This window comes from Siphateles boraxobius, unplaced genomic scaffold (genome assembly GCF_051911475.1).
Source record: "Siphateles boraxobius isolate OS27281-9 unplaced genomic scaffold, OSU_SipBor_1 119, whole genome shotgun sequence".
NCBI lineage: Eukaryota > Metazoa > Chordata > Actinopteri > Cypriniformes > Leuciscidae > Siphateles > Siphateles boraxobius.
Window position 1 is genome coordinate 401,723 of NW_027508721.1, and position 27,646 is coordinate 429,368.

A 27,646-nucleotide genomic window follows, 5' to 3' on the forward strand; every position below is an offset into this window, starting at 1 on the left:
ACCTCCATTGAAAGAATTGACAAAACAGAGGACAGATTGTGGTATTGGTACAGGTCTGCCAGTAGAGTTGATTGTGAAGTACCATATAGGTGAACATCTTTTGGTCAGAAAGTATTATCTGTGATAGGGAGCAACTATTTTAATAGTTTACCGCAGTCAATAAGACAACGTTCTACTTATCACACTTTTAAAGAACATCTAAAGAAGTGGCTTATGACAAATCAGTGGTGTAAACATTTTGCTTAGTAATTTTGGTAATGTGTTTTGGGTATTGTTTTTTTAGTAGTGTTGTGTGTATAGTTGAGTATTTGTTCTTGTGTGTACCTGCCTAGGGACTATGGACGTAAATTAGCAATGTTGCTATAATCCGGCTTGTTTACATTGTGTATTTTGTACAAATGTTTATTAACATGCTTTGTCCCTATCAAATAAAAACAAACTGAACTGAACTAAATGTGCTGTAAATAATATAGTGGGTGTGAAAGCATGCATTTATATTTTTACAACTTTTTCAGTGTTGCACTGTTAGAGCATGCATTGCTTGTTTTGTCTTTTGGGAATGTTCTGTGAGATAGAGTGCAGTGTGACTCTTACTTTGACGTTGTTTAGTCATCAGTGACCTCATCGGCCGCTGTGTCAGTGGCATTTCACATTTAGACTGACACCTGTGCTTTTGCCTGCTGGCTCCTCTCAGACTTTTATGTCAGTATGATCTTTTATTTAATATTTATGTAGTACAAAAAAGAAATTGCACATACAAGTAATATACATGTATTTATATGTGTGTGTATATTTTGTTAGACAACATTCCTTTTTTTGGGGGGGGGGGCTGATTTTTAAAAAGTGTTTAAAGGGGGGCGTGGCCAAAAAAGATTGAGAACCACTGCTTTAAGGTGTGCTGGTCTGTTGTTTTCTATATGATTTGGAAAGAACTGTTCAAAGTGGATTTAGCTTCTAACCTGTGCTGTTTGGAGCAATCTGATTTCAGGTCAGTGTGAAAAGGTTTTGTCTCTCAGTACAATGTGTGAAAGTGTTGGCCTACACAGACAGGCTCAGAGACACTCTGTCAGCACAAATGTAGCCTATCCTATAGTCTGTTCATAAGGCCTTCCAACTTGTCTAAACACAGATCAGTTTCCACAAAAATGTCTCGTGTTTTTCCATGAATGGAAAGCACTTGATGTTTAAATTTTTTTATGTTAGTTTCAGTGTCAAAAATTTCAGAAAGAGAGCTGTCTTTTTTCCTACACAAAATATAGTTCTCCCCCGCTTTTTATTTCTCCCAAAGGCCCTGTTTACACTTAAGACTGGTTACATAAAACACTTGACGATTACAAGTTAGTCTTCTAATTGTTTCCTTTAAGACTGGTCTTATTGTTTTGAAGCCAGTTACATAAAAATGTAGACTGGTCTAATTTGAACGCGAAAAGTAAGACTGATTACCACTTTGGCTAACTGTTATTTGGTCAGATGTTTTTAAGACACAGTCTTAAAGTCCCCCTGTGCTTGAAATCAAGGTTTTAATATTGTTTATATGTCTATGTGGTGTTTTTAACATGCTTTAAGACCAACCATGTGTAAGTCAATACCATTGCTGAGTATTTTTTCCTTAAAACTGCACCGAACCAAAGACAGTTTCAAAAGCACGGTTTGAAATAACTGGTGTTTCTGACGTCACAAACTACCTTGTAACCAATCACATCAACGTGTGATCCTCAATGAGTGGATCTCTGAGCTGGTGTTAGTGTGTGGAGGCGGGGCTAATTAGCATATTCATAGAATAGCGTATACTAAATACTTATCAGCACTAAAACACTTAAATATGTCATTTTGGTGATCAAAGATGAGTTTTAAGGGATACAATTATTGACTACAGGGGGACTTTAACACAGTCGTTGTGTTTATGTAACTGGTGATCCATTTACATTGTTGCAGCACCTGTTTTCGCCCTCTGTCTGAACGTTTCTTTAAAACCCACCTTCTGAAATGGTAGTCTGCTCTGATTGGTGATCTTGCCCCAGTCTGTTGTGATTGGTCTACCGCTTAAAGCATGAGTCAAATGTAATGGCCCACAATAACCAGTGAGTTTCGAAGCTTCTTAAGGCACTGTAAATACTACTTTAACTATGGTAACTATGGCATCAGTTTTGCCATATCACTTTAAGCCCGAGTCCTATAAGGACAGTCAAGAAGAATAAACATTCATAAGCACAACATGTGCAGGATTGTTTCACAGTTGGTAGAACAGAACAAAAGGTTGTGGTTGTACTGCTGAGGTATAGGCTAGTGTTAAAATGAATTTTAACCACTGATTTTTCAATTCCTCTGCCTTTGCAAGTCCATGCAATAATGTTTTGCCATCGCAGTGAAAAAAAAAAAACTTTCCTCACCAAAGAGATAAACTCTTCCTGGCTTATACCCACTTTTGTTTGAGGGTTAGGCAAAGTAGCAGGAGGGCATTGTGCAAATATGTTAAATGGTGATGTAGCTACATTATGGAAGTAATGGCAGTACTACAAACAAGGGGTTTGAGGCAGGTGTTTTATGTTGGAAATATTCACTCCCTTTTTCATGGACGTTCTGCTTTGTAACTTTTCAGATTGTTTACATGCACAATCAGCTATATTACACACTAAAGGTAGAAAAGAAAAGCATAATTAATCCCCTTCAAAGTTGGCATGAAACACCTCAGTTACGTATGTAACCCTCGTTCCCTGAGTAGGGAACAGAGACGTTACTTTGTGTTGTATTACAAATTTATTAAATGTTTAATTCAGGTTCCAATATATAAACTGACAAAGTTTAGTAGACTGAATTTAGCATTTGAGGTATAAATGGTGATTATATCAGTTTCCAGCAAGAGATTCCTGCCAGTCCTGTTTCTCTCTGTTGTAAGTTAAATTAATCAGATTACTGAGACTCTCACTCTTTGTCTTTAATGGCTCTCAGAGCCCCTGTCCCAGTCAATGAATAGTCCGGTTGATTGGATCACTATCTATGCATTTGAATCACACTGTTATACTGATGAGATCAGGGCTGGGGAGTTTCGGGTAACGCTGACTCCTGATCTTCATTTGCATGCTTTGTTCCGAGTGTCTTCACCTCTATGTAAATCCCTCCCCCTTAAAAGGTTTAAAACTCTACTGTGCTGAGCTATTGAGTTAGACTTGGATGACTACATCGACGCACAGCGAAGTCCTCAATATAGAGTAACTTCTGCTTGAAAGATATCCCAACGTCTCCTGGTCTCTGAAGAAAAAGTTTCCAACAGTCATGACAATTAATGGGGTTTTGCACAGAAAGCCTATCTACTTCGAGAATTATAAAACGAGCCAATGGCAAAGAAATGCTATGGGTCCGCGGAATTTGCATAGCGTAACTCCGAACCCACCTCGTGGGTATAAAATGATGCTGGCAACATGCTTCTCCGCTGAGGAGCCGAGACTGAACTCAGGCGATTCCAGCGGTACAGCCGAAGTGGCAAGGAGACGTAACGTCTCCATTCCCTACTCAGGGAACGAGGGTTACAAACATAACCGAGACGTTCCCTTTCGTAGTCACTACGAGTTCTGTCGTGACGACGAATGGGGTTTCCAGTCTATTCACACCACCTTCTCGGCTGTCTTGCAGAGCCCTGCGTAAGTCTGAGCTCCCTGTCGTGAGACTAGCATGGACGAAGGAGTCCTACTTAACACAGAAATACTGAGGTACGCTGGGAAGCCTATCTCAGTGGAAATATGCATTTTTGCCTGTCCAAAGGGAGGGCTTAAGGGTACACATATGGCCCGAAGTGGGGTAACATATGGAGAAAAACTGGAGTATCCAGCCCGTAGGGTGGAATATTTCAACTCCAGGGAAGGCAAGGTGGCTTGCCAAGGGAAAGACACATGCTCAGAGAGGCTTACAGTGGAAATAGCCACGTGGGGGTCGCCCAGAGGGGGAACCATGCACGTGGAGGCACATAGCCAACGCGAAAGCTGTCGCAGGCAAGACTCTGGCGTTGACGTCATCAGTGCTGGAGGAACTCAGGGCTTGTCTGGGAAGCTACCTGAGGAAATATCGCCCGTATCCAGTCCATGGAGTGGAATGGCGAGCAAGCGATGACACCTGAGCAGATCCTAGTACCAGCTGGAGAAGCGAGTACATGAGAGGACACTGGCTCCACTCGGAGATTGTAGAATTTGGCGAATGTGTTCTCTGCAGATGTTTGTTAGCGAGGCGCCATGTGCCAGAGCTCAAGAAGAAGCCATACTCTGGGTGGAGTGGGCTTTCACATCAAGGGGGCATGGTTGACCTTGCTGCTGGTATGCAAAGGCAACGACATCCACTATCCAGTGAGACAACCTTTGTTTCGAGAGAGCCTTTCCCTTCAGCTTACCCCAATAACAGATAAAAAGCTGGTCTGAGGTCCTGAAACACTGCGTTCTGCCTACGTAGGCACGGGGGGCGCGTACTGGACAGAGCAGTGCCAAGGCTGGGTCTGCCTCCTCCAGGGGCAGCGCTTGCAGGTTCACCACCTGATCTCGAAAGGGAGTGGTGGGAACCTTGGGCACATACCCAGGCCGGGGGGGGTCCGGGCAACATACAGTTTCAGGATGGAGGGAGACAGCTTGCTCCAACCCATCTCGCAGGAAGGAAGGCACAACACTGATCGGGCATTTCCTGGGGTCTTTTTCGGTGAGAAGGGCACCAGTTGACGAAGAGGATCCATGACCTGCTCCCCATCCTCCCTGATCTTGCCGAGGCCCCGCGGCGAGCTGTGTGTCCGTGCCGAGCGTGCCCTCGGTCAGGGAGTAAAACAGGTCACAGTGGGACGAGTCGTGGGAGGCAAACCGGTCTACCTGCTCATCCCCGAACTGATTCCAAATCAGCTGAACCGACTGGGGATAGAGTCTCCATTCTCCAGGAAGAGGCTGAAGCCGTGAGAGCTCGTTGGCTGCACAGTTCAGGTCTCCTGGAATATAAATGGCTCGAAGCGACCTCAGATGCTTCTGACTCCATAGGAGGGGGTGGCGGGCGAGTTGCGACATACGGCGGGAGCGTAGACCACCTCGTCGGTTGATGTACGCTACTATCGCGGTATTGTCTGAGCGGACTAGTACGTGTTGGTTCTTGTGCAGTGCAAGAAAGCGGTGCAGAGCAAGGCAACTTGAGGCAATTGACATGCCAAAGGCGCTGGGGTCCTGTCCAGGAGCCCACGGCAGCATGTCCATTGCACATGGCACCCCAGCCCTTGGTGGAGGCATCTGTTGAGACAACAACATGCCTGGAAACTCTTTCTAAGGGCACTCCGGCCCATAGAAAGCTGAGGTTCATCCAAGGGGGGAAGGTCTGACGGGAGGTCGGAGTAACTGGTATTTGGAGCGTGCCTTGTTGCCATGCCCACCTCTGGACTCGATCACAAAGCCAGAGCTGAAGCGGTCTCATATGAATCAATCCGAATGAAATAACTTCAGTGGAACTGCATTCTTGCCCTCGAACTGTCTCAGGCAAGTCAGCAATGACTGCACACGCAAGCTCGTAAGCTGCGCGGACATGGCGACTGAGTCGATTTCCATACCGAGAAAATAGTACTTCTCCCCGTTGACCTGAAGGCCCAGACGAGCTAGGTGCCGAAGCACTAGGTCCCTGTGTTCGCAAACCTGGTCTCGAGAGTGAGCTAGGATTAGCCAGTCGTCGAGATCACGATGGGGTAGTAGGGTAGCAACCTCCGCTCTCATGATAAGGGCGTTGCAACCGACCATAGTGATGCGGACTGCCCTGAAGCGGGGAAGAGACTATGCAAACTAGGGCTGTCGCGGTGAAGGAATTTCCCTTGCAGTAATTTTTAGTGGCTCAATAGCGTGATATGCGGTTTTACCTACATTTATTTATTTATTTATGTATTTATATTCTTTTGCTACTATATAAATATGCGTTATGATGTGGTCAGCATACACAAAAACAATGTAAACAATGTAACCAATGTAACCCAAACTAAACAGCATCTCTGCGCATTGAAAGACACTCACTCAGTTGTTGTTACACCAGCGGACTGTCTTTGAGTGAGTCATTAAACCGTTCATTCAACGAAAACGTTCAAAAAAGCTGATTCCTTAAAGGGGAGCTATTATGCAAAATTCACTTTTGCATGGTGTTTGGACATAAATGTGTGATGGCAGTGTGTGTACACAACCACCCTGCAGTGCTAAAAATCCACCCACTTCTTTTTTTTAAATCCCCATTAATCATCAGCAGTGTCTCCCAATGACCTGTTTTCAGAATGCGGCTTTAGTGACGTCACTAAAGCCACAGGCCCCGCCCACGAGTGTTGACAGACACTGCCATTCTAACATAGAGCCGCCCTGATCGAGTTCACAGCGAGTTGATAGTTGTACACATCCGCCATTGCTGCACTGACAAGAATGTCTCCCAAGCGTTGTCGGTGTTGTGTAGCTGGACGTATTAATCCACATAGCTCTATTTATTTACTGGAGCGATAGACCTAACGTTATTGATCATGGCAGTAATGAAAGTGAGAGCGCACACAAGTATTATTGTGTAGATAATAATAAGCCAAAACACTGTGTGTTTAGGCTTAAGTCCTAATCCACGAATCCTCTGTACAAATCACCATGATAAACAGTCTTGTTATCATTATTAACTTATTTAACATTCAATACACATGGTACGAACTACGAAGGGTGGCCTTATGAAAAAAGAAAACGCGGTTCGCGTTTGCTGCGGTTACTTGCATTCCTCCGCGGTTTTCCTGTCAATAGCGCGGTACTGCAATATTGCGGTTATCGTGACAGTGCAAACTGAAGCGCATAGCCGGTTCGGGCGACCCAGCGGGACAGGTTGGGGAGCTCTAGCCAGGCTCCCAAGGACTGTGCCAGCGGGGTCATGTGAACGAATGACCAGCCTGGACATGGGTGGCATAGCGGCCTGGTGTGTGGGCACGGTCATTAACTGCATCCTGACAGAGGAGGCCAGGGAAGGACCAGCGTTCCACAGGGGCCTGCTCTGGCAGGGGTCTGGCGACAGAGGGGGACGAGAGTGACGGCTTCTCAAACAAGAAAAAGAGTTGGATGGAACTTGATTTTGTCCATTGGGAATTGAGTGGATCATTCAATCATTGTTGTTTGCTATTGCTGTGATCTCATATTATACAAGGATTCAGAGGAGTATGGCCCATATGGATTGCATAAATTTGAGGGGGGAAAATTGCTGCATTTTCAAATACATTGAAAAAAAGGTATTTCATAAATGGATACTGTAGCTTTTGACAGCACTGTGCAAGGTAGTGACATCATCTAGTGGCTGTAAGTGGAACAGACTTAACATCTCAGCAAGGCTCCAAAATGAACACTCATCAAGTGCCAAATGCAAGTAAAAATATGAAAAGATGTTAATTTAATCATTTTTTAATATGTGTGGTTGTAAGAATGCAATATGGATTAGTCATTATCAATTGTGATTATAAAAACACAATTTAATTAGCATTTTCAATGGTCAAAAAACAAATGTAGCTAACTTTAAAATACTGATTTTGTATCTTGTTTCCCTTTATCACTATAATTGCATACAGCATCCCTCTATGAGTGCCATTTTTTTCCTGAAGTTTACATGTCAAGAAGTGTTAAAGATATATTAATATCAAATGATGTTCAGATGATGTTAAAATGAACAAAATTCTTACTTTCAAATATCCTTGAAACAGATTCAAATATAGATTATTATAATTACACTTTGAGAGCAAGGTAATGTTCATCAACTTGACCATTTCAGTGGATTTTTGTATTTGGAAATGTTGTATGCAGTTGTTTTGATAGAGGGAAACAAGATACATTTCTAGTTTCAACATTATTTATTCTTCAGACATTCATTTTTAAACACAATAAGTATCAGCTGTTGGCAAAGTGAACCACATTTGGTTTTTGACCATTGCAAATAGGTAAAATACAAAAAAATAAACTTGGAGCTGCATTGAGATCCCCATATCTATGGGATTGAACCATATATATGGCCTTAAAAATTAAGATTGCAAAAGAAAGGTTTATAAACAATTAGAAGGATATTAAGATATCTTAAATAGTTTAATTAGGCATACAAACTTTTGGGGATTTTTTTTGTTGTTGGCACATTTAGACAGGCATGTTGGATGCAATTGTGTTGATAGAAATTAACGAGTTTCAACAGTTTTTGTTGTTCAGATATTCCTCTTTAAAAGAAAAAAAAATCAAAAAGTGATCCACATTTGTTTTTTTGACCACTGTAAATGTTCAATTGACCCAATTTACTCATGGAGCTGCATTAAGATATCCATATCTCTGGGATTTTACCATATGTGGCCTTTAAAGGTGCATTGCGCAACAGTTCATGTTAAAAATACCCATTTTTCTAACCCATACATGCATAAACAATTGCCTTATGGGCTGAATGAGCCCTTCTCTGATCACTGTGATTGCCTCTATAATCCTGTACAGTAAAATAAATAAGAGGGATTCAGGTCGGAATTTGAGACTGGGCGTGACGTCATGCGCGTTCATGCTCACCTGGCTATGTCTGGCAGGTTTGTGTATTCGCCGCAATTCTCCGAATCAGCGAAGACAACTCGCGCGACAAAAGTAGAAGATGGATTCAAAGAGACCGGCTTGTAGTCCATTCAAAACCCCACCGCAAACTCCACGTAAGACAAAGAAAACACACTCTGGTTGCAATTTTGCTTGTTGGCAGAGGGGGGCATAGTTCTGCAAGAACTCAGAGACTGGCGCTATGCACCTTTAAAAAGAAGATACCAAAAGAAATGGTTGTTAAGAACCAGAATCTAAAACAATATTAAGGTATCTTTAATAATTCTTGAGTTACAGGCATGCAAACATGGGGCAAAAAAACACAAGAAGTGGTTTTTCCCATTTTTGAGCTGTCACTGTTGGTATATAATGCAACAAAGATTGCCAAAGTCAACAGATTTTACTAATAGATCTACCAATCTCTGTTTAAAAATAAAATAATGATGTTGGCTCCAAATCTCAGGTGAAAAGTTGTCATTTTGACCCCCCTCTACAAAATAGTGAATTACTCAGAAAAAATCAAAGATATAAGCTGGGGAAGTTTCCGAATTGTAGCTAGTTGATTTGACACGTAATGACCCTATAATATTATTGCAATAATATTTTTTTGTTAAATGTTAAGATTAAAATAATTATAAAATAAAATATTATTTTGAGTTTAACAACAGTAATAATAGCATCTTCTGTATCTATGCGTTTTGACTGTTCGTTTACACGATAATGGCGTTTTGGGTGCCTAAAAAAGGAAACATTTGAAAACGGGTCTCAAAGTGCAAGTCTCCGTGGATATTGATGCGTAAAGGTAACTATTTCAGTTGCTATACTTGTTTAATAGCATTTTTTAAGAACTGGTTAAGATTCTTTTTAGAACCAGTCAAAAACCCATAAACTGCATTTGAATGGAATCTGTCATTTATCTTTGCTTATTGTTGTAACCACCAATCAGCAACTTGTTGAACATGTAAGTGCCAGAAATTCTATTTGGAACTTCTGTCGCTGTATACTGATCTAAGATCAGTTTTGTACCTTTGTAGTTTCAAGACTCTTTTAAAAGTGAAAGCTGGTCCTAGATCAGGACGAAATCCATATAATCTTCTATAACAGTGATAAAGCTGATGGTTTTTTTCTGATATCAGGATGTAGTTTGTTAAACCAATGAACCGCTCAAGGATAGCAGGCAGAAATATTTGACTATTGTTAATGTCAAAAAATAAATACTTCCTGATTGGCCGCATTCCTGCATGGCACACTGGCTGTGTCAACATACCTAATGAAAAAAAGAGACGTCACTTTTACCGGGAGTTGTGCTTCCTCACAGAAACATTTGAATCAGAAGGTGGGACTCTGTCTGAGTCACTTATATTCTCTGCAACATATCCAGGTAGGACTGTATATTTCGAATTAAAGCTTGCTGATAAGTAATGTATCAGATTGCAGCGATGTATCATTTTAATTTTTAAACTTGTCAATAATACAGTGATTGAAAGGATTTGACAAACTCAAATCAAATTCCTTCACCAATGCTATTATGAATGAGGTAGGCTATTTCACTTTCTCATACTTTAACACACAAGAGCAGAAACTGGATCCAGCAGGTGTGTCTGGGGACAGTGATGGGTCAGTAGACAACTGCAACAAAGACACACAAAGACCCCTTTGCCAAAGCAGTCATTATGTTTTATGACTTCACTCTCATTACCTGAGGAAAGTTAAACATTCTCTATGAATGCTTAATGTTGTCGGGAGAAACAAGGATCCTATTGTGTATTCAAATATGCTGGTCTTGTTCTATTTGTAGTTTCATATAAGCTTTAATAAGGTGTTAAAAGTTAATATATACTCAAAATGTGTTAAAAAATTAAAAAGGAGGCACCAAATGAACCTGCTTTACTGAAACCATAACATGCTCAACTGGGCCTGAGTGATGTGAATGCGGAGCGTGGTTTCATGAAAAACTGCGCTGTTGTAGCCTCCAGTTCTCTCCTAAGCTCTGCTCTTTAAAACAGGTTTATCAGGAACATACCATACAGTTTAACCACCCAAACAGACAACGTCACATTGCCAGCTGTGCCTTTTGGCCTAGTCACTGAATGTTGCAAATGTAGAATCACGCAGTTAAATAAAATTTGAGCTACAAAGAAATTTAGCTCATGCTTTGTGTTTTATGTTTTGCAGACCGCTCAGAAAGAAATAAACAAGGACACTTACATATAAGGTAAGATCTCTTTATGGAAACTCTTGAGGCTCTAAAAGTCTCTTTGAATTATGCGCGAATTGCACTGATGCACTGATAGAGGGAGAAAAAGAGAAAGTATTTGTGAATTTGCTGCTGTCAGGATAAGCGGATTCAACATCTCTGAAATCTTGTCTAGTTTGGTGATGCTTTGAATATTCGTAATCAGCGTAGTTTTAGAAATACTAACCAGTCATTGAAGTTTACAAATACAATGTTGACCTCTCACAGTATGCATTACAGGGCCAAAATTATGTGGAGACTTGAACAACACCACATTCCTATGTGCTTATTGAACATTTAACTTCAAAATTATTGCTATTCATAGTGAGGCGGTCCGTCCTTTGACACTATAGTTGCTTCTGCTTTTCTGAGATGTTGGAACATGGAATTTTTTCAATTTTAAACCCATGGGCATTTTGGGTGTTTCTTAAAAATTTTTATATATTTTTTTAAAGTTTCCAAGACATAATGTGTGTGTTTGTTAGATTAGATTAGATAACCTTTATTGTCATTATAAACATGTATAAGTGCTTCCCTTAGTGCCGGATTATACAACAACACAAACAATGTTACAAAAGACACAAATATTAAACATATAATACAAAAATAATCAATTTGTAGTAAGTTTTACATATTGCAGTAATACGAAATGTATTGCTCTAAACCTGTGCGTTCCAAACCTGAATGACTGTCTTTCTTCTACAGAACATTAAAGAATATATTTTAAAGAATGTTGGTAACCAAACAGTTTTTTACATTGTACTGAAAAAAATAAATCTCTTATTTTTGACAGAAGAAAAAATGCCATGCAGGTTTGGAAGGACATGAGGGTTAGTAAATGATGATAATTTTGATCTTTGGGGAGAACTGTCCCTTTAATGAAAATGAAAATCAAACCCTGGGACATAAAAGTGGCTGACAAAACACCCACATATGTACAATAAATTTAGAGCACTATAACATGGTGTTTATATAATAGTGTTGCTTCAATTAACAACAGTGTTCTATTTTTAACAGTGCCTTGATAAACAAATCACCTTTTTATTTGTAGCATTTTTAAAATGACTGTTTAACAGCGAAATGCCTGTGACATAAATCAGAACTAATGGATAGTTGTGCTTGTTTCTTGCTGAGCTAATCATGCCTGTACAGTGAGAGACATCAAGGGTGTGAACCGAACATGTCAGCTGGTTCTCATTTGAAACAGAGCTAAAGCTGCCTCTGAGAGCCTGCTGGTATGCTGGACTGGCCTGACTCTCTCTCTCTCACACTCACTTTGTGCTTATGACACATCACTTCAGCTATGCAGAAAGCAGCAGCTTTAAAACGTCCACATAGTCAGGAAGTGAATGCAAGTCTTGAGCATGAATGATCAAAGAGCCTTTACTAATGATGAACACTGTAGTTTTTGAAAGGGAAGGCGTAATTTGCTGTAATGGATTCCTTTAACACTTCATATATCTACTAATGTAAGGTATGAACCGCATGACTTCATATCTTTGATGTGTCTTCATTATTATAATGCTAAAGCTTTGTACAGTGTGAATGTTCAACTGTTTGCTCTGTCTCTGACACCGTATAGTTTCTATGATACAGTATTATTGTTAGATCCATTTCACTGTGCTGTTGAACACACTTGACCTGGTTAAAGGAGGATATACCCAGACATTAATTGAGATGTAGAGTAATTAAAACAAGTTTTATCAAGTAATAATGCAATAAAAGTTAACATTATGTGAGAAATAACTGTCACCATTATCTGTTAAAGATATTGTGGTTAAAAAAATGCTAGTTAGTAGTAATTGGATGTATGTGTTGAACTTGCTACACTACCGTTCAAAGGTTTGGGGTCAGTAAAATTTTATTTCATGTTTTTGAAAAGTGTCTCATACTCCCCAATGCTGCTTTTATTTGATCAAAAAATATTGTAACATTTTACATTTACCTTTAATATTAAAATTACTGTTTTCTCTTTTAATATGTTTTTAAAAATGTAATTTATTCCTCGGATGGCAAAGCTGAATTTTCAGCAGCCAATAAAGGCACAATATGTAATTTTTCACCGCTAGGGGTCGCTTACCTCTTCAAAACAATAAGTGAATGCATTCATGTTTTTGCAACATGACTGTGGTATGAAGCAGGGAGCGATTGCTAATGAGAGACAGATATCTGCGCCACATGCAAGTCCTGGGGGATATAAAGGAATGAGGACATTAAAGTTTAATGTAAAAGAACAGAATTTTTGAGAATTTGAAATAGAAGTCTTTTGTTATATTATATTATAAATGCCTTTGCTGTCTTTTTGATTTAATTTATTGCATCATTGTTGAAAAAAAGTATTAATATCTTTCAATATAAATCATATAAATCAGAATGACGGCACACTTTTAAATGGTAGTGTATATGTTTTGTTGTTACTACACTGCTCAAAAAATAAAGGGAACACTAAAATAACACATCCTAGATCTTAATGAATGAAAGAATCTTATTAAATACTTTTTTCTTTACATAGTTGAATGTGCTGACAACAAAATACACAAAAATTATCAATGGAAATCAAATGTATCAATCCATGGAGATCTGGATTTGGAGTCACTCAAAATTAAAGTGGAAAACCACACTACAGGCTGATCCAACTTGGATGTAATGTCCTTAAAACAAGTCAAAATGAGGCTCAGTAGTGTGTGTGGCCTCCAGGTGCCTGTATGACCTCTCTACAACGCCTGGGCATGCTCCTGATGAGGTGGCGGATGGTCTCCTGAGGGATCTCCTCCCAGACCCGGACTAAAGCATCCGCCAACTCCTGGACAGTCTGTTGTGCAATGTGGCATTGGTGGATGGAGCGAGACATGATGTCCCAGATGTGCTCAATTGGATTCAGGTCTGGTTAACGGGTGGGCCAGTCCATAGCATCAATGCCTTCCTTTTGCAGGAACTGCTGACACACTCTAACCACATGAGGTCTAGCATTGTCTTGCATTAGGAGGAACCCAGGGCCAACCGCACCAGCCTATGGTCTCACAAGGGGTCTGAGGATCTCATCTTGGTACCTAATGGAAGTCAGGCTACCTCTGGCGAGCACATGGAGGCTGTGCGGCCCCCCAAAGAAATGCCACCCCACACCATTACTGACCCACTGCAAAACTGGTCATGCTAGAGGATGTTGCAGGCAGCAGAACGTTCTCGACGTCGTCTCCAGACTCTGACACGTCTATCACGTGCTCAGTGTGAACCTGCTTTCATCTGTGAAGAGCACAGGGCGCCAGTGGTGAATTTGCCAATCTTGGTGTTCCCTGGTAAATGCCAAGCGTCCTGCACGGTGTTGGCCTGTAAGCATAACCCCCCACCTGTGGACGTCGGGCCCTCATACCACCCTCATGGAGTCTGAGACACAAATTTCTGCACATTTGTGGCCTGCTCCTCCTGCTCCTCCTTGCACAAAGGCGGAGGTAGCGGTCCTGCTGCTGGGTTGTTGCCCTCCTACGGCCTCCTCCACGTCTCATGATGTACTGGCCTGTCTCCTGGTAGTGCCTCCATTCTCTGGACACTATGCTGACAGACACAGCAAACCTTCTTGCCACAGCTTGCATTGATGTGCCATCCTGGATGAGCTGCACTACCTGAGCCACTTGTGTGGGGTGTGGGTTGTAGACTCGGTCTCATGCTACCACTAGAGTGAAGGCACCACCAGCATTCAAAAGTGACCAAAACATCAGCCAGGAAGCATAGGAACTGAGAAGTGATCTGTGGTCACCACCTGCAGAACCACTCCTTTGTTGGGGGTGTCTTGCTAATTTCCTATAATTTCCGCCTGTTGTCTATTGCATTTGCACAACAGCATGTGAAATTGATTGTCAATCAGTGTTGCTTCCGAAGTGGACAGTTTGATTTCACAGAAGTGTGATTGACTTGGAGTTACATTGTGTTGTTTAAGGGTTCCCTTTATTTTTTTGAGCAGAGTATGTTCATTCGTTCTGTCATAGGTTAATGTGAGCTATATGTATCCATGGCGGTGTGTCTTGTCAATATCTTTTTTTGTTTTGTTCTGTTCACGTTTTTAGTTTAGGACCCCTTTCTTCGATCAAAGCAGCCTTTAAGAGAAGTGAGTAGGTTGTGACGTAAATCTAGGTTTATTTTACTTTCATTCATAGTAGAATGTATAATTACAGGACACATTTAATGTCATATTTTTACAATATACATGTTCAAATGTTTCATAAAATGCTGAATGCTGTCAAATCTTCCAGCTTCTGCAAGAGCTCTCTCACAACCAGACTACTCCAGGGAAAGAAGGTGAGCTTATTTTTACTATTTTTTCCATTTCTACACTTTTATTTATAGCGAAGGAAGTGATTGGAGGCTGATATGCCAAAAGCCAGATTTAAACTCACATCTCTTGTGTGAAAAACATGGTTTAATATTTTGGAGAATATGTGTGAACTGATGGGTAAATCTGTTAATAGGAAACACTTAATCATTCTCATATTGTCGGAGTTGGGTGAAATAAAGTGCAGGGTGGGTTGGGTGCAGGATCTAACGCAAAGTTTATTTACAATGAACTCAAGAACTAAAAACATGAACGGAGCGACGAGAACTGACAATAAACAGAAGGAAACATAGCCTAAATACACTAAACAAACCAATCAACTAAATATACATCAGGTGCAAACAATAATCAAACAATGAGTAACCTATGAGACAAACTAGAAGCAGGGAAAAGGAACTAAGGAAACTCATAGAAAACTCCAACACAGATAAAACTTTACTATTCCGTAAGGCCACGGAAGAGGATTTATTAATTGAAGTGGGTGACGCTGGTAGGTCACATGATAATGACAAGATGAATTTATTATGTCCAGATTACATTCATTATTACACTCACACATTCATACTATATACAAAATACTTTTTTAGCAGTCTCAAAGTAAGTACTTATTCAAAATAAGTACCTACTCAAGAAAATATGCTATTTCAGACGCAGACATAATCTGTTTGTAACATCATTGTCCTGAATACAGTTACCACCATAGAAAATAATCCATTCAAATCTGTGGTTACAATTTAGAATATTAGTAAAAAGATTATTTAAAAAAATAGTAGTATTAGCAGAAAATTAGTAAATAGTCTTTTTTGTCTAAAGATGATTCTCTGGTAATATTCCTTTAAAAAGCATAATAAAAAGTGGCCAGCTGATTTAGGGACCACAGAATATTTCAATAGCATTTATGCCAATATGAACCTCATGTGTTTTGTATAAAACCACAAGCCCGGATATATAGCTGTGCTTTGAAATTTGTGTACAATACATTCATACCTATTAAGAAGAATCTGTTGTTGTTTTCAGGCGTTCAGAGATAACCATCCTATCAGCAGAGCCGTTAGCAGCCAATTCTTTGTATCCAGGGGCATCTGGCCAATTTTCATCCACAGCTTTCACAACACAACCGATTTGGAATGAGAGAGTTCTGACCTCTGTTCAGGTACAGTGATTTATAGCACTATATCCAGTTCAACAGCTGTCATTAACAGACAGTTTTGCCAGACCGGTGTGTGGATCCTCTTTGTTTGCTCAGCATGTCTTTACTTTAACTTTTCAAAGCATGGCTTCTTTGTCCCTGTGTTTGACAGACTAACACATGGATTACTAATTTACCAATAAACCATTATCATTATATAACGAGTCTAACAATGTAGTATATTCAGTGGTTAAAGTGGGATTTAGTAGGTGGGGGAACCCTCAAATTTTGTGTATGTGCAACAGGGAAAAAATTACTCACCGTGGGACACCATATTGAATATCGTGGTATAGCAATACTTTTTGGGACAAGAGTGTCATTGTGGCACCACATATCACAATACTTATTTACTTGATATTTTAATGGTTTTATTTTGGTCCATCAACACTGATATGATGACAATACTATGTTAAAATTGCTGAACACTGGGCCAAAAATTGAGCCCTGGCTACCAGATCAGCATTGCCAATAGGAACCTTCTACAAGCTTTGGAATTTGAAAAGTAATTTTAAAGAATATAAATTATAGGCTACGTTTAACACAGTTAGTGGGATTGGCAGACGTTCCCTCAGGCATGCGTTGTGGAAACGCGTCAAAGCATTCTCAGGTATAAATATGCAGCATTAATGCACGGTGATTTTGAACGAATCCATCTCGGGACCAGCGAGATTCGTTGAGATTAATGAATCTATTTATTTAATAATTTATCTGAGGTGCCGGAACGCAGTTCCTGACCGTTCCGGCCCACTTTAACCCCTGAGTATATTGACCAATTCACACTGCAACGACAGACGGCAACAGATGCTTTGTCGGGTTTTGTTGGATCAGTGTGTTACCCCTGTTGACGTCTGTTACCGTCTGTCAGAGCTTGTTTTCACTGATTGAACATGTTGAATTGGCACTTGTCTGGTCATGGAATGTCTGAGAAGGGGCAAACTGTAATCTGGTGATTGTCCGTGTTGGTCTGCGTCTATCGGTGCAGTTTGAACTGGCCTACTGTGTTGTTATGGTAACTAAAACTGAAACTGTTAAAAAATGTAAACAAAACTGAAATAAAATATAAATATTTGATGAAAAACGTAAAAAAAACTTGAACTAAATTAGGTAAAATAATTTGAAGTACTACAATTACTTAAACTTAAACGGACATAAAATAAAGCTATAAAAAAAATAAAAGCTAATTAATAAATATTATTACAGTATTTCACAAGTTCATTTTCCCATATAATCTTTAAGATATTAAAGGGGTGGTAAAACACGATTTCACTTTTCTAACTTTAGCTAGTGTGAAATGTTGCTGTTTGAGCATAAACAACATCTGCAAAGTTACAGCGCTCAAAGTTCAAAGCAAAGGGAGATATTTGCTTTTAAAAAATTCAATTTCTAATGACTACAGCAAACGATCGATTTTAGACTACACGACATTCCTCGGGAGTTGCTGACGTCAGCATATCCCATTATTTACATAAAGCCCTCCTCCGAGAATACTTAATAAGCGGGGTGAGGCCATTTTATATTGCAGTTTTGGAGATGAGTTGTCGCAATAACTTTGAAACGCTGCTGTTAATTTCATCCCGGTTGCAGGTTCACTTTGTTCAGCCTTCCTAGGGACGAGGGAGTTAGGGATCAATGGTTAAAATTTATTTTTAACTCGGTCCCTCATAATTATGACCCAAATCTCGCTCTCTGTGCTGCACATGTTACGGAGGAAAGCTTCCACAATTTTCGCGAGTTCAATGCAGGATTCGCACATCGGCTTGTTCTGAATGATGGAGCAGTTCCAACTTTAAAAACAGAAGCTTTTGTTTACGGGCCACAACCTGTATGTATGATTTATTTTTCGTGATGTGTTTTTTATTTTTCGTGATGTGACAATTTTCTTCAGCATTATTGCTCAGAGATTGTCAACCTACCTATTAAAGAATGGCTTCATTGACACTTCAGTTCAAAAAACGGGCATTCCAGGATTCTCAGGATGCTTAGAACATATCAGTGTTATCTGGCAACGAATACAATCAGCTAAAAAGGAGAGGAAGGAGCTCCACGTGACATTCCTGGATTTGGCTAATGCATATGGTTCAGTGCCACATGAGCTTCTTTGGGCATCATTTGATTTTTTCAGGGTACCGATGTCGATAACAAATTTAGTGAAAGCCTATTTTGGAGATTTGCAATTTAGTTTCTCAACTCCAGAATTCAGCACTACATGGCAATGCTTAGAGGTTGGAATAATGGCAGGATGCACCATTTCTCCACTGGCTTTTACCATGGCAATGGAAGTAATCATTAGGGCATCAAAATGGGTAGTAGGAGGAGAGCGCTTGGCTTCTGGGATGCGACTACCACCAATCAGAGCATACATGGATGACATAACAACCAATACTACAACGTTAGCCTGCACTAATCGGTTATTGGGGAAGTTAACAGATAATATTGAATGGGCACGAATGCAATTTAAGCCCTCTAAATCAAGGAGCATCTCAATAGTTAAAGGCAAGGTAGTAGATAAAATATTCTTCATTAATGGTGAGGCAATACCAACAGTTTCTCAGAAGCCAGTGAAGAGTCTAGGGAGATGGTACGATGGGGATCTAAAGGACACAGTTTGAGTGGGAGAAGTTAGACGACAAGCAGTGGAAGGGTTGAAGAGCATAAACAGCTGTGCTCTACCAGGCAAACTAAAACTCTGGTGCTTTCAGTTTGGTCTACTGCCAAGGTTGCTGTGGCCACTGACTGTGTACGAGGTTTCTTTGACAACAGTGGATAAGCTGGAAGCGTTAATAAGTTCATACATCAGGAAATGGTTGGGAGTTCCACGCTGCCTAAGCAGAATGGGACTTTATAGTAAAGGAGTATTGCAGCTGCCAGTCTCTGCTTTAACCGAGGAGTTTAAGTGTGCCAAGGTCAGACTGAAATGACTTTAGCAGAGTCACGCGACAAATGTGTAAGGGAGGCAGCCCCTGTGGTAAAAACTGGTAGAAAGTGGTCAGCAAAGAAATCTGTAGCAGAGGCAAAGGCTGACCTTCAAATTGGGGATATCGTGGGACAGGTACAGCATGGAAGAGGGGGTTTTGGGCTCAGTTTAGCTCCTCCTAAATGGCACAAGGCAGGCCCAGCTCAAAGGAGGAAGCTGGTAGTCAACGAGGTGCGAAAGCAGGAGGAGAGGATGAGATGTATAAAGGCCATTTCCCAGGCCAAGCAGGGAGAGTGGATGAGATGGGAGAGTGTGGAACAACGAAAAATGGGCTGGCAAGACCTTTGGTCAATGGAAGAGAGTAGGATCAGTTTCCTTATTAGGTCAACATATGATGTTCTCCCATCACCGCAGAACCTAAACCTCTGGCTAGGAGAGGATCCCTTTTGTCCTTTGTGTTCATCACCTGCCACATTAAGGCACATTTTGACAGGATGTAAGGTGGCTCTTAGCCAAGGTCGGTTTATTTGGCGCCATGACCAAGTATTGCGATGTTTGGCTTTAGCATTGGAAGGCAAGCGTAGTATGACCAATAAGTTGCCGCCTGTTCTAGCAAAACATTACACGCAGAAGACAATATTCCTCCGCCCAGGCGAGCAACCACCAAGAAAAGGTGCTAACACCAATTCTCGCCCAGGACAACTGGAAGCTGCTAGGGACTGGAAGATGCTGGCTGATCTTGATCAACGGCTTATTTTTCCACCTGAGATTGCCACCACTAACCTACGACCAGATATTGTTTTGTGGTCTGGATCAGCACGCATTGTTCAACTGATAGAGTTAACAGTGCCATGGGAGGATGCGGTAGATGAGGCATATGAGAGGAAGAAATTGCGGTATGCTCATCTGGCCACTGAAGCAGAACAGCGAGGATGGAGAGTCCAGGTTTATCCAGTGGAAGTGGGTTGTCGAGGTTTTGTGGCACACTCTACAACCCGGTTCCTCAGAGACGTCGGATTCAGTGGTCAAGAGTTGCGTCGCACAGTAAAGAACTTATCTGAAGCAGCAGAAAGGAGCAGCAACTGGCTGTGGTTGAGAAGGAAAGATTCTAGCTGGCTGAGTACAGGCCGCCATGCTACGGTTTCGTAGAATTCTTGAAAACTTGAAGGGTGTTGGTTTATTTGTATAGGTTGTATAGTATTTACAGTCATTACGTTCCTGTGTATATTGCGTGAATGATGGGAAGTTGGGCAGATATTGTGTTTTGCGGTAGGTGGTATGCCATACGGAACCGTTGCCACTGAAACTGCATATTAACGCACCAGTGGGGCTCGACAGCCTTAGTCAAACGGGTTGGCGCGTATGGTCGGGTTGCGGAGAGATTGTGAGATTGTGGTTAGGTCTCAGCAGCACTGTTGGTTTATTTGTAGAGGTTGTATAGTATTTACAGTCATTACGTTCCTCTGTATATTGCGTGAATGACGGGTGGTTGGGCAGATATTGTGATTTGCGGTAGGTGGTATGCCATACGGAACCGCTGCCACTGAAACTGCATATTAACGCACCAGTGGGGCTCGACAGCCTTAGTCAAACGGGTTGGCGCGTATGGTTGGGTTGCGGAGAGATTGTGAGATTGTGGTTAGGTCTCAGCAGCACTGTTGGTTTATTTGTAGAGGTTGTATAGTATTTACAGTCATTACGTTCCTGTGTACCCCTCCTTGAACTGCCACCTTAACGTGGTGGAGGGGTTTGAGTACCCGAATGACCCTAGGAGCTATGTTGTCTGGGGCTATATGCCCCTGGTAGGGTCTCCCAAGGCAAACAGGTCCTAGGCGACGAGTCTGACTAAGAGCGGTTCAAACCCCCCTTATGATGGACAAACATTCAAGGACCGTGACGTCGCCCGGTATGGCGCAGCCGGGGCCCCACCCTGGAGCCAGGCCCGGGGTTGGGGCTCGTATGCGAGCGCCTGGTGGCCGGGCCTCTCCCCATGGGGTCCGGCCGGGCTCAGCCCGAAGGAGTGACGTGGGACCGCCTTCCCGTGGGCTCACCACCTGCAGGAAGAGACGTAAGGGGCCGGTGCAGAGAGGATTGGGTGGCAGTCGAAGGCGGGGACCTCGACGACCCGATCCCTGGACACGGAAACTAGCCTTAGGGACGTGGAACATCACCTCGCTGGCGGGGAAGGAGCCTGAGATGGTGCGTGAGGTTGAGAGGTTCCGACTAGAGATAGTCGGGATCACCTCTATGCATGGCTTGGGCTCTGGAACCACACTCCTTGAGAGAGGATGGACTCTTCACCACTCTGGAGTTGCCCATGGTGAGAGGCGGCGGGCTGGTGTGGGTTTGCTTATAGCCCCCCAGCTCAGCCGCCATGTGTTGGAGTTAACCCCGGTGAACGAGAGGGTCGTTTCCCTGCGCCTACGGGTCGGGGATAGGTCTCTCACTGTCGTGTGTGCCTACGGGCCAAACGGCAGTGCAGAGTACCCGGCCTTCTTGGGGTCTCTGGGAGGAGTGCTGGAAAGTGCCCCGACTGGGGACTCCGTCGTTCTACTGGGGGACTTCAACGCTCACGTGGGCAGCGACAGTGGTACCTGGAGGGGCGTGATTGGGAGGAACGGCCCCCCCGACCTGAACCCGAGCGGTGTTCAGTTATTGGACTTCTGTGCTAGTTACAGAGTGTCCATAACGAACACCATGTTCAAGCATAAGGGTGTCCACCAGTGCACGTGGCACCAGGACACCCTAGGTCGCAGGTCGATGATCGACTTTGTGGTCGTTTCATCTGACCTGCGGCCGTATGTCTTGGACACTCGGGTGAAGAGAGGAGTGGAGCTGTCAACTGATCACCACCTGGTGGTAAGTTGGATACGATGGCGGGGGAGGAGGCTGGACAGACTCGGCAGACCCAAGCGTACTGTAAGGGTTTGCTGGGAACGTTTGACCGAGTCTCCTGTCAGAGAGATCTTCAACTCCCACCTCCGGCAGAGCCACGACAGGATCCCGAGGGAGGCTGGAGATATTGAGTCTGAGTGGACCATGTTCTCCACCTCCATTGTCGAAGCGGCTGCTCGGAGCTGTGGCCGTAAGGTCTCCGGTGCCTGTCGAGGCGGCAATCCCCGAACCCGGTGGTGGACACCGGAAGTAAAGGATGCCGTCAAGCTGAAGAAGGAGTCCTATCGGGCCTGGTTGGCTTGTGGGACTCCTGAGGCAGCTGACAGGTACCGGCAGGCCAAGCGGACTGCAACCCGGGTGGTTGTGGAGGGAAAAACTCTGGCCTGGGAGGAGTTCGGTGAGGCCATGGAGAAGGACTATCGGCTGGCCTCGAAGAGATTCTGGCAAACTGTCCGGCGCCTCAGGAGAGGGAAACAATGCCCTACCAACGCTGTTTACAGTGGAGGTGGGCAGCTGTTGACCTCAACTGGGGATGTCGTCGGACGGTGGAAGGAATACTTCGAGGATCTCCTCAATCCCGCCGTCACGTCTTCTATTGAGGAAGCAGAGGCTGAGGGCTCAGAGGTGGACTCGTCCATCACCCTAGCTGAGGTCACCGAGGTAGTCAAGAAACTCCTCGGTGGCAAGGCACCGGGGGTGGATGAGATCCGCCCTGAGTACCTCAAGTCTCTGGATGTTGTGGGGCTGTCTTGGCTGACACGCCTCTGCAGCATCGCGTGGCGGTCGGGGACAGTGCCTCTGGGATGGCAGACTGGGGTGGTGGTCCCTCTTTTTAAGAAGGGGGACCGGAGGGTGTGTTCCAACTACAGGGGGATCACACTTCTCAGCCTCCCTGGGAAAGTCTATGCCAGGGTACTGGAGAGGAGAATACGGCCGATAGTGGAACCTCGGATTCAGGAGGAACAGTGCGGTTTTCGTCCAGGCCGTGGAACACTGGACCAGCTCTATACTCTCTACAGGGTGCTGGAGGGTTCATGGGAGTTTGCCCAACCAGTCCACATGTGCTTTGTGGATTTGGAGAAGGCATTCGACTGTGTCCCTCGCGGCGGCCTGTGGAGGGTGCTCCGGGAGTATGGGGTCCGGGGTCCTTTGCTAAGGGCTGTCCGGTCCCTGTATGACCGAAGCAGGAGCTTGGTTCGCATTGCCGGTAGTAAGTCAGACTTCTTCCCGGTGCATGTTGGACTCCGGCAGGGCTGCCCTTTGTCGCCGGTTCTGTTCATAGTTTTTATGGACAGAATTTCTAGGCGCAGCCAGGGGCCGGAGGGTGTCAGGTTTGGGGACCACACGATTTTGTCTCTGCTTTTTGCGGATGATGTTGTCGTGTTGGCCCACACCAGGACCTTCAGCATGCACTGGGACGGTTTGCAGCCGAGTGTGAAGCGGCTGGCATGAAAATCAGCACCTCCAAATCCGAGGCCATGGTCCTCAGTCGGAAAAGGGTGGCTTGCTCACTTCAGGTTGGTGGAGAGATCCTTCCTCAAGTGGTGGAGTTTAAGTATCTTGGGGTTTTGTTCACGAGTGAGGGAAGGATGGAACGGGAGATTGACAGACGGAACGGTGCAGCTTCTGCAGTAATGCGGTCGATGTACCGGTCTGTTGTGGTGAAGAAGGAGCTGAGCCGTAAGGCAAAGCTCTCGATTTACCGGTCAATCTACGTTCCTACTCTCACCTATGGTCATGAGCTTTGGGTCATGACCGAAAGGACAAGATCCCGGATACAGGCGGCCGAAATGAGCTTTCTCCGCTGGGTGGCTGGCCGATCCCTTAGAGATAGGGTGAGAAGCTCGGTCACTCGGGAGGAGCTCAGAGTAGAGCCGCTGCTCCTCCACATCGAGAGGGGTCAGCTGAGGTGGCTCGGGCATCTGTTCCGGATGCCTCCTGGACGCCTTCCCGGGGAGGTGTTCCGGGCACGTCCCACTGGGAGGAGACCCCGGGGAAGACCTAGGACACGTTGGAGAGACTATGTCTCCCGGTTGGCCTGGGAACGCCTCTGTGTCCCCCCGGAAGAGCTGGAGGAAGTGTCCAGGGAGAGGGAAGTCTGGGCTTCTTGCTCAGACTGCTGCCCCCGCGACCCGGCCCCGGATAAGCGGAGGAAGATGGATGGATGGACGTTCCTGTGTATATTGCGTGAATGACGGGTGGTTGGGCAGATATTGTGTTTTGCGGTAGGTGGTATGCCATACGGAACCGTTGCCACTGAAACTGCATAATAACGCACCAGTGGGGCTCGACAGCCTTAGTCAAACGGGTTGGCGCGTATGGTTGGGTTGCAGAGAGATTGTGAGATTGTGGTTAGGTCTCAGCAGCAAGAGGGAAGTAGAGGTCAGTAAGCTGGGCTGAGTTGAGTGGGGGACGGAGGGGGGTGACTCTGGGACGCCAGAGTCACTGTCGAGCCCTCTTGAGGTGTCGTGGGCTAGTCGACGAAACACTGAGGACGGAAGGTGCCCACTTGAAGACCCTAGAGATGTTCCCTACTCCGCTCAATCCAGAGAGTTGTTATGGGGGGACCGCACTGTGGTTGCAGCCGTTGTGTGTGCTGCACGCAAATACACTATTAACACCAGACAGAAGGAGATTCACGTCACCAGATGGAAAGAACCGTAAATGGATGGAGAAGCATAGGTTACTGTAAAGCTACGTCTTAGTTGGTGCTTATCTTGGCGAAAGCCGAGTACAAATCAGCATGAAGTTTTAACATCTACTCTCGTGTAATGGAAATCATTAATCAGGATTCGCACATCGGCTTGTTCTGAATGATGGAGCAGTTCCAACTTTAAAAACAGAAGCTTTTGTTTACGGGCCACAACCTGTATGTATGATTTATTTTTCGTGATATGTTTTCCTGTAATAGTTCGTATTGTTAATTGTACGTTGTAGCAAGGAAGTAAACAAATGACAACGCTGTTTGGCTCTGCTTGCTTGTTAAATGCTCATTCATACTTAACGTTATCCGACAAACACCTAACGTTACAAACTTTTTTTTAATCTCAACAGCGAACTTGGAAGTAGTGTAAATTATTCTTTGATTAGAGCTTTTATGTATTGTTTATTGCTTGTTTATCTACAGGCATGCTAAACATGGTTCTGTGTTTGATTTGGCAGCCGATGTTTAGTGTTTGTTTTGGGTTAATAGTTCTGGCGACAGATATTTGTCTACAATCGTTCTAAAAATACAAAAGTAACGGTGGCATACAGTCAGTATGATCATATATATATAAAGTCAGAAACGATCACTATAGATCCGCAGTCTTTACTCAAAAGAAATCGCTTTGAAGACTGTAGTATAATTTGTTAGAAAGATTATATGAAATTCTTGTTTATGAAGCTTATTTTTTTGTAATTCTGTAATAATTAGTACAATTAAATAACAGCGTTTCTAAAAAGTAATGAGGGAACAACAAAAAACAAACCTTTCTGAAACGTTGTTAAACAGCCGCTCTTATACAGGTTCTGCTCGATCATCTTCACTAACGTTTCAGTGTTTATAAGGCCGGTGACACACTGGCTGCGTGGCATGTCCGTTTTTATTTCAGCTCCCATGTTAACAGGTTAGAGCTTGCAGACTGCCTGCGTGACACACGCGTCTCAGGCGCGGCTCGAGCCGCACGGAAAACGCGTGAATGCTAGAAATAGAACCGACGCCTATTTTTCACGCGACACGCAAGCGTGTTGGAAGCATTTCCAGGCAAAATAGAATAGGAAAAGATGTTACATGTTATTTTGTACATGAATATATATGAATAAATTACATTTTGATGGTTGAAAGTCTAGGTTTTGTCATAAATTCAGATATAAATATAATTTAAAAATAAATAAATATCAATTTTCAAATATTGCACCTGTCAATACAGAACGAAATATTCTGTAGTCTATTTTGCTGCCAAAACTGCTGACAGTGTCTTTATCAGTAGGCTTTATATTTATGCTTAACAGTAGCCTAGGCTATATAGGGCTTCCACAACTCTCTCCCATATTTCGAACAAGTGTGATCCGTGTCAGCAGCGCCGGGTAGCTGACACGCAACAGAGACACCACGCTCACGCCACGCAGCCAGTGTGTCACCAGCCTAATACACTGCACAAACTAGGCTACCGGTAAAGGTACGGGGGGTGACGTTTCCGGAGAACGTGCACTAGTCAGTTAGTGAATCACAACGCACTGGGCCAGCTAACCAATCTGAGCCCATTGCGTAGATTTGAGGGACTGGCTTCATAGAACAAGGAAACCATCACACCGTTTTTACAAGGAGGGGCAGAGTAGTGTAGAATAAAGGTAAAATATATGAAAAATAATGCAATTTTTTTAAAACGAAGCTTGAACACGTTACAGTGCACCCCACAAACACAATCAAGCCTTCGAAAAAATGCGTTTTACCACCCCTTTAAGGTTAAACTTATTTGGCTTGCTGTCGGCAGTGGAGGGTTGGAGCTTCAACTCGAGCTTAGATATACCCCCCAGTGGGAATACTAATGCTTGGATGATGAGTGTGGTAGCAAGATGCCTAAATTATGTTGGTGGAGTTGAGGAGGTGAAGGGATGCCAAAAAAGCTGCAAGGCGAGCGGCTACTTATATGCTCCGGCAATTAATTGAAAGATTAGATGGGTTCACTCCTCCCGAAATTACATTTAGAAACTTCACAAAAATAATACTAAAATAACACTGGGGGATATCTGCACATATAGCATTTTTAAATATTACCATTTTTGTACAAGGAAGATTTAGACAGGATCTAAGGGCATTTTATTTTATTCATTTAATATAAGGTTGTTATATTAGAAGAGATGCATCAATATTCAATACAATTATTTTCCTGTTATTGCTGATAACCAATACATTTTCATAAAATATACTAAATCTTTACTACAGTCTATAAGCAAATCAAAAACACTCTAAAACTAAAATAAATAGTTTGTGCTGTATTCTGTATTTCCTAACATTATAATTTACTCTATGTAAATATTCAATATTGGCTAATACTGATAAATAAAATACACATATAGTGCCAATATTGTAACTAATGTCCACTGGAGGCAAGTTGAAGTGAACCCATGTGCAGTTTAATTAAATCCAAAAACATGAATGAATACAAGGTAAACAGAGACTTGACCATGAAACAAACTCAACTAACAAAAGGTTACATTGAACAAAACTAGACAAAAGACTATGGTAACATTAGGGCTATTTATACACAAGGACTAATCAATAAACAAGGAACACCTGTGAACATTTTAACAATAAACCAATCACAGAACAGAGAAACACATGACCTCAAACAACCAATCAGAACATGACACATAAGACAATAGGGAAGCTCAAGGCATGATCACCTGATGACAAGGGGATCACATGACAAACCATGACTATGAGAATTTCAATATAAATGACATGAACACAAACAAAACCCAAATCAACGTGCCAGATATATTGTGCATCCCTACTCTGTTCTCTAGGACTGTATGGTTTCTGCAC

General features: G+C 42.9%; 1 protein-coding gene across 1 annotated transcript in view; it reads left to right on the forward strand.

The window, feature by feature from the left end:
- The window catches only part of sh3d19 (SH3 domain containing 19), a 45,781-nt gene that overhangs the window by 3,869 nt on the left and 14,266 nt on the right, over nucleotides 1–27,646 (forward strand). Inside the window, exons 2-5 of the mRNA XM_077203217.1 lie at nucleotides 10,731–10,770; nucleotides 14,853–14,893; nucleotides 15,039–15,084; nucleotides 16,136–16,271. Of these exons, the coding sequence (XP_077059332.1) occupies nucleotides 10,731–10,770; nucleotides 14,853–14,893; nucleotides 15,039–15,084; nucleotides 16,136–16,271 (263 nt within the window). The remainder of the gene's footprint in view (nucleotides 1–10,730; nucleotides 10,771–14,852; nucleotides 14,894–15,038; nucleotides 15,085–16,135; nucleotides 16,272–27,646) is intronic.